The 15,739-nt window shown below is 35.8% G+C and overlaps 1 protein-coding gene across 1 annotated transcript in view; it reads left to right on the forward strand.

The window, feature by feature from the left end:
• The window catches only part of UFL1 (UFM1 specific ligase 1), a 33,630-nt gene that overhangs the window by 13,286 nt on the left and 4,605 nt on the right, over window positions 1–15,739 (forward strand). The window contains exons 7-16 of the mRNA XM_036890382.2: window positions 430–488; window positions 2,410–2,556; window positions 3,826–4,001; window positions 5,174–5,353; window positions 7,054–7,174; window positions 9,384–9,500; window positions 12,424–12,541; window positions 13,662–13,828; window positions 13,910–14,040; window positions 15,647–15,727. Of these exons, the coding sequence (XP_036746277.2) occupies window positions 430–488; window positions 2,410–2,556; window positions 3,826–4,001; window positions 5,174–5,353; window positions 7,054–7,174; window positions 9,384–9,500; window positions 12,424–12,541; window positions 13,662–13,828; window positions 13,910–14,040; window positions 15,647–15,727 (1,297 nt within the window). The remainder of the gene's footprint in view (window positions 1–429; window positions 489–2,409; window positions 2,557–3,825; window positions 4,002–5,173; window positions 5,354–7,053; window positions 7,175–9,383; window positions 9,501–12,423; window positions 12,542–13,661; window positions 13,829–13,909; window positions 14,041–15,646; window positions 15,728–15,739) is intronic.

Consider the following 15,739-nt stretch of genomic DNA (forward strand, 5'->3'; position numbering starts at 1 on the left):
TCATCCACCTAATCTGAGAGTATATCATTTCAGAGGTCTTTTGGTGTTTATATGATCTCATTTTTCTTCAAAAACAGAATCATATAGATTGACTTGACTGTTCCCAGGTGGGGAAAGAGCCTCCCAGATAGAAAGAATAAAATGAAGAAAAATAAACAGAGTAAAGGGCCAGGCAGATAGTCAGATCTATCCGAGGTGCAAGTTTGGTGGGAAAGTAAATTGATCCTGCATTGAGAACCCAGATCAATTCTCCTAACATTTCTTCTGATTAACTTAAAATTTGGTGCAATTTTTGCCTTCATTTTTTTCTTTTAAATTATTTGGTGCTTTTCATAAACCGAGTTATTTTTTAATTCATAAATATGTGTAACTCTTTAATAAGATATTTCTGGTTTTTTTGTTTGTTTTTTTTTTTTGCTTTCCATAAAGGCCTACAGCAGTGAATTCTTTGATTTCAAAATATGGATTTCAGGAGCAGCTTCTTTACTGTGAGTTTGGTTTAAATTACATGTCACTTAATTAGCTACTGAATAGACTATTATTGTAAAATTTACTAAATTAATGTTTTTTTACCTCTTTTAATCTCAAAACTCATGTAATAAAAATATTTCTGGTTGAAAATTTTTTCTGTACCAATTTTCACATGTGTCTCTCTGTTATACCCACCGAACATTTTGCGTTGGCTACCCCCAGAGGAGTGGAATGAAAAAACATTGTGTGTGTGTGTGTGTGTGTGTGTGTGTGTGTTCCATTACACATATACATACATAGATTTAAAACTGTAGGATTAAGAATAATTTCACTTTGTTTCTTATGGACTTTTACTACATTTTCTAATATGAAAGTAAATAGCTTTTGTCTAAAAAAATTTTACACAGAGCTTATAGAAATAAAAATGTATTCTTAACCACTCAAACAGGATGCTAATATCTCCAAAATAATCTTATTTAGTGTATGTGTTCATGAAGCTCTTACGAGGTTTTGAAAGTTTTTTTAAAGCTTTGCTGGAATAGTTTTTAAAAGCCATGACTGATCTTTCCACTCAGATATCTGTACAAATAAAAGAATTAAAACAAAGAATAGAAAAGAAATTCAAATACAGAACCAAAAATTAACTTAAATTCACTATATTTTCAGTATATGGAGCTAAATTTAAATGTTGCAAGACAAAATTTAAAAGTAAAATGTGACATATTTTGGAATCTACATAATTTGGGGTTGGTGGGATTTCATTATAATGTAAAGTTCTTCAAGTAATAATTGGTAGCTTGATAACTGATCTGAATTTAGCATGGATTCATGTTATACAGAAAATTTTAAATAATGCGTTGCAGTCTATTGAGAAGTCTAGACTCTTCTGACGTATTCTAATTTAATCAGCATTGAAGTTGTGAAATTCACATGTAAACTAATTTTAATTTCCATTAAAGGGTAATGTTCATAAGCCTTTCTTTGTGCCAAGCATCTTCTGAATGTGTTTGCTGATTCACTTAGAAATAACTCCTTCCTCTCTGCTTTGTCTTTTTTTTAGGGGATTTTTATATTCAAAACAACAAAATGTTTAGGTAAATGTTATGGTTTAAATAAAAAGCATAAATTTGGTATTAAGAGCACAGCACTGTCCAGTTCTCAGACCAGCATCAGTCTGATGATGATGATGGTGGTGGGGTGGTGGTGATGATATTTAGTAACATTTATTGAATGCTTATATGCCAGCCACCATTCTAAGCACTTTCCTTGAATACAACAATCCGGTGAGATAGGTATTATTATTATGATCTCCACGTCATGGATGAGAAAATGGAGGCATAAGTAAAATAACTTGCCCGCTATTTGTTAGCAAGGTGGCAGAATTGAGGTCTGGACTTGGGCTGTCCCAGCGCAGACCCATCCTCCTAACCGTGGCATTATACTTCTCTCCTAGGTAAGCGTCAAGTGTGTTGCTTTAATTTAAACAGCAGAGATGTAATAACATATAAACGTCCATGGCTTAATTTCACACTGTTGATTCTAATGTGATCAAGGTGTCTTAATTTTCCTAAATATGAGGAAATTGAACTTGGTAAAACTAGCGATTGCGTATTAACTATTCTCAAAGTATTTAGACATCCACTTTTCAACGCACCTTGAGATAAATACTCAAAATTACTCAAACTAAAAAACTAAATGTTAATATAAACTAGTTTGGATTACAAATTTGGCACCTTTAGCTAGTCACCAAAATTTCCTGAACTTACGACCTGTGTATTCTCATAAATGGCAATAATGTTTCGTCTAAAATATAGTATCTTCATTAAATTGAATTTTTTAAAGGGTAAGAATAACTAAATTGTGAAATAGTAAAGAAGTTCACTTTTTGAGGTTTATATCTGCTCTGATGTATTTCTATTTGTCTGGTTTTGTTTCAAGCTCTGCTTGAGGAACTTGTTAATAGTGGGCGCGTACGAGGCACTGTGGTCGGTGGCAGACAGGACAAGGCAGTGTTTGTCCCTGACATTTACTCCAAAACACAGAGTTCATGGGTGGATTCCTTTTTCAGGCAGAATGGCTATTTAGGTAATTTTTTTTTTTCTTTAAAACTAGACTTTCTTTCTAGTATTAACCACATTCTTACAAAGTATTGTATTACCACTGGGGATACACATGTACTTCACTGTTGGCCAGCAAAGTACAGCAGTTCTCTTCAGGTATGAAAGTCATCACCCTGCAGGTTTTTGTGTGTCTCAGCACTGAGTTTAATTCCATAGTTATTGAACAGTTTTAATGTAGGAAGCCCACAAGCTCTTACTGATTGTTACCAGCCTTCCAGAGATATGATACTACAACTTCAAGTACTTTTTATGAATGTAAAGAACATAATATTATGTCTTACATTTTATGAGTTGCCCAGTTTTTCAGTTATATAATCTTAGAAATATTTTATTGGCAATCAACTTCACAGTGTTCATTTTTATTAGTTATCCAATACTTCAGAAACATGATGTGATTCTGAATTCCTTCTCTGAAGTTCTTATTTGGATAAAGTAGATTGACTGAATTTAGTCATTACAATCAGCAAGTATATATGGAGCACACTTGGTTTGATCAATTTCATAGCCCAACTCAGAACACTAAGTGGTTTAGTTCCTTTCTCAGTAATAAACCTCATTGGTGTTCAGACAGTTTAAATGTGTGCTAGAATAATGGGCTCTGCTTATGTTTTCTTGAGTTTCCATAAAGTACTTTTCAATTTCTTCAGCTATGTACTTGTATTAGAACTTCATTATCATTAATTTATTTAATATGATTGGGACAGAGAAAGAACAGTAGACATCTCCAATAACTTTAATGGCTACAAACAAGTTTTAATCATTTACTTTTGTTGTACATGCTAAATTTTACTAGTTTAAATTATGCTGGAGAATTAGTCCTAAACTTTCTGATGAAACATTTGAAAAATAAATTCCATTCCTTTAGTTAACTGTAGTCAAAATAAATTCCAGTTTTTGTTTCTTAAATTATTCCACTCTCGTTTTACCTGCATTTCTACTTTTATTGCTTCATAGTTCTCATGTTTTCCTTTGACCTTTCAATTGAAGAGGGAGTGACACATCTGAGATTGAAGAAGTACTTGATCCAATTTTTCTACCAATGTGCTTAGTAATAAAAATTCAGGAAGTTCACATAACCAGGGAATAGGCTGTTGTACATTTCTATGCTTTATTCTGTAAAAAAATTAGAATGCAGTGGATTCACAAATAGGTTTTGGCAAAACAGCATTTTCTGAGATTTCTAAAATGTGTGAATGATTGATAATTCTTTCTAATTTGGTGATGCCATTTCTAGAATTTGATGCTTTGTCCAGACTTGGAATCCCAGATGCTGTGAGCTATATAAAGAAAAGATACAAGGCTCCCCCACTCTTGTTCCTGAAGGCAGCTTGTGTTGGTCAGGGACTTGTGGATCGGGTGGAAGCATCAGTAGAGGAAGCCTTCAGCTCCGGGACGTGGGTTGACATTGCAGTATGTTTTATCTTTTTGTCTTCATTTTTCTGATACCTCACTAGTCTATAGCCATTTTAAGAACTACAATACATAAAAGCAGTCTTAGCTGTTAGAGCCAAATTCTAGCAGTTATTATAATAAGAAAAACAACCTTACTTGTTTTACACTTAAAGACTTTCTGGTTCTTGAAGTAGAGTGAGTGACCTTTCATATACGGGTGGTCACAATCCAGATTTCTATAAACCTCAAAATAAGCAAACAATATAATATTCATATCAGTCCTGCCATATGTAAATTGATGAGCCCCCTCACAGCCTTATCCAAGTGTTTGCAGATAAGTGGCATCAGATGCTATGTAGCATTTGTTTATCCCTTATCCATTAACCTCTGCTAATATATTAACACAGGCTGCTTTCAAACTGATAGTGTTCACTTCACTCGTCAGTACTGACCTGCCTTTATTCCAAAAAGATAAGTGTAGATGAAGAGAAAGAAACAAAAGGCCAATCCATTACTTATTAGTAAGGGCTCAGACTCTCTTCACAAAGCAGAAAATGCCTTTTTTAGGTACACAGGGATGCCAGATATATAAGTGTTTATTTATTTATTCAAGAAACTTTATTAAAGTACCTTTTGTGTACCAGGCCCCATTTTACTTGCTGGGAATGTGGGGTCCAGACAAGTTTCCTACTCTCATTGTGGGGCAGATAGTTAATGAAAATGTTAATTTCAGAGAGTAGAAAGAACTATGCAGAAATATATTTTGGAAGTAGAATCACCAGGACTTGACAGTGGACTGTTTGAGTTTGTGAGAGGAACTGAGTGTGACTTGTAGCTCTGGGGGCCTGATCCACTTGGTACCATTAGCTGATAAGGGGGAGCAATGGGGAAGAGTGGATGGATGCTGGGAGTGTGGGGGAAGGCGGCTGCAATTGGTGTCTTTTTGGACATGTTAAATTTGAGATGTCTATTAGGCACATAAGTGGGGCTGTTAGGGAAGTAGTAGGATATGTGGTTCCAGAGCTTAGAGTGACAAAGGCAGAAATACAGTCTGGGAGGTTATCAGCATACAGAGAGTTCCGGAAGCCATGGGACTTCATGAGATCCCTGAGGGAGAGCATTTATATAACATAATTTATCTGTATTATAACTGCATTTATACTTTATTTTCATCTTGTTGGTAATTCTAGCCTCTGCTGCCCAGTTCTTTATCCGTGGAAGATGCTGCAATGCTGCTCCAACAGGTGATGAGAGCATTCAGCAAGCAGGCTTCAGCTGTGGTCTTCAGTGACACTGCTGTAGTCAGTGAAAAGTTTATAAATGACTGCACAGAACTGTTCAGTGAACTGATGCACCAAAAAGCTGGAAAGGTATGCCGCACTTCCGTTCACCCACTAATGTTAACAGTATTTTCACATTAGAATCATCAGATGTCGTCTGAAGATGGGGTAAGCAGTACACCCAAAAATGAATACTGTGTTTCATGCATCATTTTCCTTCAATGCATCATTACTGCTTAATTTCCTCTCCTGGATTTGTTGTTCCCCATCTTCATCCCCATCAGGACATGTAAGGTAGAACTTATGTTACTGATTTTATAAATTGAAATCATATAAATGGAATTACACACTTCACAATTAAGTCACCCAAGGATATTAATCCAACATTAAAATCCACAAAAGCAGTATCTGTGGATTATATGCAAAAATATACAGTATACTTATCAATCAGTACACAGTATATTTACTAAATCTAGCACAGCCTCAATTTTAGTTATCTGAAGTGTACAAATAGGATAAGTTACCGAGGAAAGAACTTGTTTGTTACTATCAAAATTGATTAGTTCCTCAGATAGACGTAGAGGTCATGCCAGGTCTGTTTAATGAGTGTTCAATTTATGTTTTCAGTTAGCAGCACAATCTACTTATAAAGCCTGCTCACAAACAGGTAGAACAATGCCATTTACCTTAGTTATTAGACTGTTAATAAATTCCTGAGGGCTTACTAAGTATGTAAATAAGTTGTAATTATCTATATTCCCTTTAAACTCTTTAATAGTCTAAAAAAATAAGATAGTTCTCTACATTTGGCCTGCTAAGTAGCAGGAAGGAGTAAAAAGTGCACAGGATTGATAACAATAAACCTGAGTTCCAGTTGCAACTTGTTTACTCTGTTTGACTTTGGACAAACAGACCCCAGAGTCCTCAGAGCAAGGATAACAACGTTACTCTCAAAAAGACAAATGCAAATACAGGAGGGACATATATAAAATGTCTAGTACGTGTTAGCTACCAGTTACTAAATGGCTGCATTATTATTTTTATTTGTGACTTTTTACTAAAATAAAAACTTAACATGGTCACCAATTTTTTTTACCTTGTACTCTCCCTCCAACCACAAAAATAAATTCAGAAAAAAAAAGATTCTGCTGTTTGAACCATCAACATTCTAAACATTTTTCTTTGGAAGACCAAAAAGAAAATACCATTTTTAACATGAAAATATACTTTTGTCACTATAGATGTAGAACCTTTTCCCATGATAAATAACAAGTTTCTGAACTGGAAATAGTGCATTGTTCTTAGCATATGTTTTTACAAAGCAGAGATCAAGAATGAGTCCAGAAGGAAAAGAAAAGTTGATGTGACTAAGTGTGCAGCTCACATACAGGCATTATGGTGAGGTGGGAGGTGCAGATTTCATTGTCTTTCTTGTAATCTCATGTATCCACGTGGCACTGGACTTGGGAGCAGAAAGGGAGGAAGGGCCACCAGCCCTTGACACCAGCCAGTGACAGCCGAAGGGCACTGCCTCCAGTGCTGTGTGATCGGTTGTCCAGTGACCAGATAGGATTTCTGATGGCTTTTAGCCAAGAATAGCAAGGGAAGAAACTGATTTTTTGGTAAGGAGAAATAATTTCATGGTGTCAACTGTGAGACAAAGCTCTATAGTTCTCAGCAATGAAACCAGAAAAAGAATAATTAGAAGGTGAGTATATAAATAACTTGCGTTTTAAGCTTTTTGTAATGCTGGATATTTTGCCTACCAAGAAAAGCATGTTTTATTTCAGGAAATGAAAAATAATCTTGTTCACTTAATCACTGAAGAAGATCTGAAACAAGTCTCCGTTTTAGAAGGTGTTAATACAAGTAAAAAGGATAAAAAAGATGAGCGAAGGAGGAAAGCAACAGGTACTAAGTACTATTAACAAAGACTCAAAGATGAGCGTTTTTCTAGCTGCAGTGAACTTTGCATTTAAGCTCTTGGAAAGACCTTTTACTTGGTTGATTCACCCTTAACTGCTAATATTAATCAAATCTTTTACTAGTGAATTAAATTTGATTATGAAAATAGAAATATTAGTGATTACTTATTCTGTGTTACTTTGTGAAAACTAAGATAATTTCGTGACCTCACCCACCTCCTTCATTCTCCCTCTCACAGTGTTCAGCTCAGTAGCCTTTTTTTAATTCTCAAATTTGTATTCACCTCAGGACCTTTGCACTAGCTGTTCTGGAGTGTTCTTTCCTGAACTTTGAGTAATTGGCTCTTTCTTGTCACTCAGAGCTCAGCTTTAAATGTCAGTGTCTCAGAGAGGCCTCAGAGAGACATAACCACTTGCCATCGTTTATCCCTCCCAGTTTTTTGCATTGCTTTTATCACTGTGATGTGTCTTATTGTGTGGGAACCTTGTCCGTCTCATTTATTGTTGTTTCCTTAGTAATTAGAGCATTCCTTCACATATGTTAGGAACTCTCTAAATGCTAACTAACAAATGAATTTCCCAAGGAGATACTCTTTGTTTTAATCTATTTTCTCCATTTAGAGTCAGTGGAAATTTTTCTAGGTAGCACTGGTTTAATAGTAACTTGCATTTAGAAATTAACATGTATTTTCCATACTTTTTATAGTAGAAACAGTTTTACTAGTAGTTTATCAGGGTTATCCAACATATTTTCATTAATAAATACAACTATATTGACCATGTTTCTGAAAATTAATTTTTTTGCTGTGGGAATTGACACCTATTTCTTTGACATTGTTTCTTTCCTCTTCAAAAATGTTTATATACAAAATCTTTCAGTACTGGCCTTTTGAAATTTCTCTCTGTTCTTCTGGGAAACAATAGAGCAAATTACTCCAGTAACTCACAGTAGTATACTGTGAGCTGTGCATATTTTAAAATATTATTTGAAGATATAGTTATAAATTCACATTAATCACAATTGGTTGCACTTATGCCAGTATAAATAGTCTGTTTTATGTCCTTCTAAAAATTCAGGGTTGCCTGGTGTTTTGTTCTCATCAATAGTACTATTTCACTGTGATAGTTTAAGTATAGTGCATGGAATAGTGTTACACAGGAAAGCCTTTGCCATAGGAAACTTGTTGCCAAATGTAAAAAATACATTCAGTTTAGACTTGTGCTTTTGAAAATTGTATTTTTCTATCATAAAAGTAAAGGGAAATGAATTTGAAACTTACAGGATATGAAATCTAAGAGAATTCTACTTAGAATTTAGAAAAAGATCTTTATATGTCATTTTGTTTTCTTGACAAAAATGAATCTTTTATGAAGAAATACATTTTCAGTCTTTCAATCCCATTATCAGATATTCAAATTTGTTCAATAGCTACGTTAAATGTAAATATCTAAGAGCAGAAAAATGCCTCAATAACATTTTTTAATTAATAACATGTTTTAATTATTTCATAATTTATATATTTGTTTTAGTCTCCATTTAGCCAGTAGGGGATTGCTAACTGTATATCTCTACTTAACCAACTTAATATTCGTGGTCAGCATTTATTGAGCACCTGTGTCAAGCACCATTTTAGCCCCAAGGATACAAATGTTACCAAGACATGCTCCCTGCTCTCAAGAAGCCCATTACCTTGTTGGGTGATGGGAGACTAAGCATGTCTCCTATGAACGGGTAATAGCTTTTCAACCAAGAAGTAATAAAACCAAGTGTAATAAAACCTATGAAATACCATAATAGGGGTTATTAAAGAGGCTGTGGTAACAGAGATGGGCAAATGAAGCCACATTTCAGTTTGGGAAAGGTAGGAAAGAAGGTTAAAAACATGTTTTTGGCCAAGAAAAAGTCCGACAAAGCTATAGAAAAGTGTCATTAGAAAAGAAGGAAGAGGCTGCATTTAGAGCAGGTAGGCTTTCTGACTGATCTGCTGAAATTTCCTATTTTATTACTTATTAAATTTGTGAAGTTATAAAGCTTTTGTTTTAATAGAGAAATTAGAACTTTAAAAAGCAGCTGAAAGTTTAATTATTTGGTTTTTATTTTCCTGCTGTGAAGTTAAATATAGCAACATAGTGCCATTGTTTTCTAACCCTAGTAACTTAGTCAGGCAAGCCTAACTGATGGCGTTTTCCACCAGAGGGCAGTGGAAGTGTGAGAGGAGGAGGCGGTGGCAACGCCAGGGAGTACAAAATCAAAAAAACCAAGAAGAAAGGAAGAAAAGACGATGATAGTGATGAGGAGTCGCCTCTCACTGGTGTGTAGCTTTATTTTACTCTCCCTTTGTATGTGCATGACTTTTTAAACGTATTTTCTTAAGATACATGCAGTTAGGTACATATGCTTACACAGGAAGTCCTTGCTTTGCACAGTTTCAGTGGATACAGGTTTAGTTAAATGACATCAGTCCCCCAACAATAAAGTTCATATTTCAGTTACCAGGGTATATGGACTGTGAGCAATTCATAAAGTAAAGACTTGCCTGCTAGCTCCTCGGTCTGCAAATCAGCACATAATTAGCAGATGTGCATCATGATTTATGACAATGGCATCACTTACTTCAAAAGTTTTTCAGTGACGGATCATTGTGCATCTCTTACTCACTTTATGCACAGACAACAGTGTGTAGTTGTGTTGCCTTCTTGATTCCGTGTGCCATTTTACAAAGTAGATAATCAGAAGGGAACTGGTCAGCAAAGATGAAAGCGCAGCAAAGAAATCACAAGTGATGACGCTGGAAATAAAACGTGAATCAAGAATAAATGGGATTCTAGAAAAAAATGGCTGCTGTGGAATGTTGACCTTGCCGCTGTTGAAGGGACTCTTGTAGCTGGGAAGCCAGAGGGACGTGGTAAAGGCGCACTTACTGACGTAAATGAGGAAAGTGGTTGTGGTGAAAAGGGTGGAAGTGTCTTAGAGGATATGAAGTTGGCAGAAAACACTTCATTTGAGGAATTCTCAGGCATGGTTCACGGTGTTGAAAGGGCAAAGGGTAAAATGTTGGAAGTGGGTCCAAAGTAAAAGGAGTGTGACAGCTAGCCAAAGCACAGGGAAGATGGGAGGGCAAGCACTGCCAAGCTGTGCTTGAGTCGTGTTTTACAAAGAAAGAAAACATTTCATCCTCAGTGTTTCTGATGAGCTAAATGACAGTGTTCTCACTTACAAATATTAGTTTTAGTTTTCATTTCCCTATACATTTATAACCAAGATTAAGAGGTCACAGAGAAATCGTAAGTCTTCCCATTGTTTATTAAGAACACTGGGCATAGTTTCAGCTTGCACAGTCATTTTTATGGTCTCCCAGTGCCATGCAAAACAAGTTACAATATTCTATGAAAAGTAGATTGCTGCCATATAAGTAAGAAACATTGATTTTAGGCACGTTTAATTTTTATGGTAATGTCTAATTGGTTCTAAGAGGGAGAATTGAGTTTATCACTTTTTCTAGACTTGTTAGTGTTTGGTATGGTTAAGTTAGCAAGAGACATCTTACTTTATTTTTCAATTAAGATTTTTTTTGTTCCTGTTTTTAAAAATTATGGAAACGAATACTTTCTACCTCCTCTTCCCCAGTAAAAAGAAAAAAAAAACTCGAGATGATAAATGCAGATTTTTTACTCTACTCTTCCGCACAGTTCATTGTGCAGGAGCTAGAGCTGGAAGATGTAGATATCAAATGACGTGACTTTGGCTATTGTACTACTTCCTGTAACAGCATAATTAAGATCTGTCTTTAAAGTATTGTAAGATAGGTAAAAATAACTATTGTTCTCATTGTGCATAAAACAATATTAGTCAAAGGAAAAGTACCTTCATAGACACTGCTTGCCCTACCCTTATCTTCAATATTAGTAAGACTATCTAATGTGGGTTTTAATTTGCCACTGACAAATGGATTTTCCTATTCCCCAGATATACTAGGAGTGGGAGTGAAGGGGCATTTAACAAAAATACTTCTTTAAATATCTGTAGCCTTAAGGAATTGTTAAATGAGGCATGTGATACTCCTTTTGTGCACAGATTATGGAAAGGGGTTCTAAAAGTAGTAAAACCATTCTACCTAAAAAAAAAATGTAATTTCAGTGCTTCTGACAAAGGGCTGTGTTGTAATCTCTGAAGTGGTGGATGTAATTGATTCTCAGCTAAAATGCAAAATCTACTCAGTGTGAAAGATTACTAAAAGAAAATACAATTTAGTAACTTGGAAAATGAATGCAGAAACTAAACAAATCAAAATATTTGGTGTAAAAGATCAGGAATGGATAGCAGATCTTAAAAGAAAGGATAGAACTTGTCTATTCTAAAACTGTCATCTCAACTACTTAGATCTTGAGGCATAGTGAAAGTTGATTTTTGAACTGTTTAATTTTTATTTCTAAAGTTTCAGTTTTAGAGTCAGTAACCTAATTTAGCTGTAAGTAATCACTTTTATACTTTTATAATTAAGAATGGAAATACTGTTAGCTTTATCTGTAGCCCATATTTTTCCAAGTTAGTCAGTAGGCATGACATTTCCACAATTAAGAATTATTTTCATTATAGTAGCTGCATACAGATTTTCATGGGTACAGAATTACTTCTGTGAGAGCAAAAATTAATTAATTATGGGTATAAAATTAAGGGCTTTTTAAAATCTCTGACTTTCCAAAACAATACTTTTTAGCTTAGTCTGCTGAAGTTGTAGCTCACATGATTATAAAGACTTCCTGAAGATCTTATGTAAATTTTAAGTATGGTTTGATTTTTAGTAAATACTCATTTTTATAAAGAAAGATATTCTGCTCAGTGTCCATTATTTAACAAAGAGAATTGTCCTTACCTAAAAGATTTGTTTCCATCCACTTGACTGTTTTGATTTGGATCTATTTGCACCATCCAAGTTAGACGAGGTGGAAAATCATCTTTGATTCTTTTCTGATTGACTATAGAAAACAGTCATTAAATAAAATTAGAAAATTATTACTCGGAAGATAGGCCACTATATAATCTATTTCTAAAATTGTTTTCATTAGTTACTGCTATTCAACAGTGGTAATTTTGGTAACATAAAAGTTAATATCAAAATCTTTATGATAGGCAAATCAATAAGTTACCATCTTACTAAATATGTTAATGGAACCTTATTTAATTTCAGTTGCTTATTTGTTTGTTTTTTTCCCCATTGCTTATTTCTGTTACAGTAAAGAAGAAGCCAGAGATCACTTTTATGTTCCAGGATGAGATTGAAGATTTTTTAAGAAAACATGTGCAAGATGCTCCTGAGGAGTTTATTTCTGAACTTGCTGAGTACTTAATAAAGCAAGTATCAAAATGCATTTTTTTCTATTTTATGATAGAAATTCAGTGAGTTATTAAGTACAATTTAACCAAGATCATAGAAAATATGTATCTTAGGTATTTTCTTTTCAAAGTTTAGAATTTAATCTGGTTACCAAATTCCAGGTTTCATTTACCTGCAGAGGCAGTTCAATTCAACAAACATTTATGTGCTTCAGGCAAGGCAGTATGAGAAATAAAAGGCAAAAGTGTGGAGGCGTCTTTGTTCACTGATCTCCCAGTGCTCGCTGGGAGAAAAACACCCGCACTGATCACTGGCCGGCCTCTTCCAGGGCATGGACGGTTAACATCTAAAAGGAAGAGGTCATTTTCTGTCTGGACCTGACAGAGAATAAACTGTACACTTTCAGGGAGCATAACACACTGCCCTCAGAGAGAATGAAATGAGGCAGCACCTTGTAAATGAGCCAGGCTAAATTCGTTTTTATACAGAAGTAAAAGAAATTGTGTATAATGTGACTCTCACTAACATGATCTTCCTTCAAGTTAGTCCCGGTGGGCAAGCTTCTATAAATGCAATCCAGAAGCCCAGGGCATCTGCGTTTTTGAGTTTAGAAATACAGCTCTTGTAGTGAGAGTTTTTAAAAATATAAGTGTCTATGTATTGTGCATGAATATATTACATAATCCTGTTTTTCATATGTAACAAGATAAAATAATTCCTACTAATCATTTCCCATTACTTTTTAAAATAATCTATTCTGGGTTGTTGACCATACAGAAGTTTGTTTAAATACAGTATCTTTTATAATACTTCAGAAACTGAGAATTTATTATTCCTAAGGAAGGGGAACAGATTTTTGGTCTATTCTACAAATTAATCTTAAAAAGCTGCTTTGAATTAAGGTTCTTTGTTGTTATCCTTTAGTGCTATAACTATGAGTACTTTAGAACTGAGAAAAGTAAGGCATTTAAGTTATAATTCCTGCAATTAGATGACAAATTCTTGTGAACTCTTCTCCCAATTAATCTGTTAAAAAAAAAAAGCTTTTCTTAAGCCTAGTTTCCATAGAAGCAAAATTTCTCATCTACATAAGGTTAGTGCATTTTAATAAACTAAATATATTTATCTTGTCCACAGACCTCTTAATAAAACTTACCTTGAGGTGGTTCGTTCCGTATTCATGTCTTCAACTCCTTCTGCCTCTGGAACCGGCAGAAAGCGCACAATCAAGGACTTGCAAGAAGAGGTTTCAAACCTATACAATAATATTCGGTTATTTGAAAAAGGGATAAAGTTCTTTACAGGTATACTCGATACTATTTTTATGTTAATTTTCATAATTGTTCTTGGATATTCATCTTAATAAGGCCATTTTCTTTTTCCAGATGATACACAGGTCACTCTTACCAAACACTTGCTGAAGACAGTGTGTACCGATATCACCAACCTCATTTTCAACTTCTTAGCTTCAGACTTAATGATGTCAGTTGATGATCCTGCAACCATTACAAGTGAAGTACGTGAGTGGTTTTCTTGCCATTCTTGGTGTGTTTTGTTTTGAAATCTGCTCATGTTTTATTTTCTCTCGTCTGATATAGGCTAAAAGGAAAATAAAATATAGGAAAGAGTTTTTAGAAAAACACCTGTAAGATTTTTAGTTCAGGTTTAGTACAGTGTGCATTTATATAGTTGCTAGCAGGATTGGTAATATAACCAGTCTGTTAAACGATGCTCGATTACTTTGGAATCAAGTTTTATTTTTTCCTAAGTATCATTGTATCAGGTTCCTTCTTTATGCTGAGTTGCCAGTCTCTCAACAACGTTCTGCCAGATACCATAGCTTTACAGTCACAGCATTCAGTAACACCATCTCATTTCAATATTTAGACCAATTCTAGTTCATGGTTAAAAATTCTAATCTCAAATTGAATTCAAAACTCATCCCTTCCCTTGGCAGCATAACATAGAGCTATTGCTCCAGGTTGCCTAGAGGAGCAAAGGTGTGGTCTGTCCCTAGGACTCCACCTCCTCCTCTTCCTCATCCTTCTAGAGCCACTTGAAGTTGGAGATTTTAAAAAAATGAAGGAGGCAAAGTGCCCTCATGTGTGTCTATATTACTCGCTTTGATTTAGGCCAAACCAAATCAGTGTAGCGCTTGTGGCCCCTCGTGATACAGCTGTTCCCACATGGGTGGCAGTCTGGGGGGATGTTTCAACATCCTGTGACTCCCTCCCGTAGCAAGGCCCTCCTCCCCCTCAATCTCCAAACACAGGACATTTCTTTCTCCGTCCAACCCCAGCAAGGTGCTGTTCCTCTTCCCTTCCTCAGCCTGAGCAGACACTCCCCGCTGCCTGGACAGCTCCGTGCATCCCACCCTGCACCAGCCTCTTCGGTGGGAAATACAGGGGAACCTGTCCCACGCCTTTCAAGGGCCACAAAAGGATTGGTGTGGTGGCCTCAGGCTTCTAAGACACACTGTGACCTTCAGGGCCTACTGGCCAAGCCATCCCAGTAGGCCTCCTCTAGAGATTTCGCACTAGAAGGAGCCCTCAGACTCTGGTCAAGAAGGCATCAAACCTCACGAGTCACATCTGTGTAGAGAGAGGTGCTGGAAAGGTTCCACACGCCAGGTAGCACCACGAGCACCCGTCCGCGGAGCCCGTACCCGGGCTTAGAGGCATCCTTGGTCTCTGTGAGTAGGGCCTCCCTCACCGGGTCAGGGGAACACTGTCCACCCCAATGGGAAACAGGGGGTGACCTCTGACCCCAGAGTCTCTCTTCCCCACATGTGAGTGGTGCGCTCACCCCTGCCATTCTTGCTCTGACACAAGCCCTCCCTGCCCCTCCCTCCCCCTCTCTGTCTCTGTCTCTGTCTCTCCCTTTCTCTCGCATCCTCTCATCTTCCTCTTACACAGCTGGAGCCTATTGGCCAGCATTCTGGTTTTAGAAGGTTTTTGGCGTGTTTTTATCCCTAGTTTGAAACCTAAAAATCAAGAACAAGATGAACTCCATTCACCATTCTGTTGCAGCAAAAAATATGCTTTTTCTCTTTTTGTTTTGTTTGATCTTATATGCATCAAATGTCAAAGGCACAATCCCAAAAGAATTTTTTTCCCCCATAGGTAAGAAAAAAAATTTTAAGTAAATTACCAGAAGAAACTAAAGTAGCCCTCACAAAACTTCATAGCTCTCTGAATGAAAAGGTAAGGAAAGTT

The sequence above is a fragment of the Manis pentadactyla genome, chromosome 12 (assembly GCF_030020395.1).
Source record: "Manis pentadactyla isolate mManPen7 chromosome 12, mManPen7.hap1, whole genome shotgun sequence".
In the NCBI taxonomy this organism is placed as follows: Eukaryota; Metazoa; Chordata; class Mammalia; order Pholidota; family Manidae; genus Manis; species Manis pentadactyla.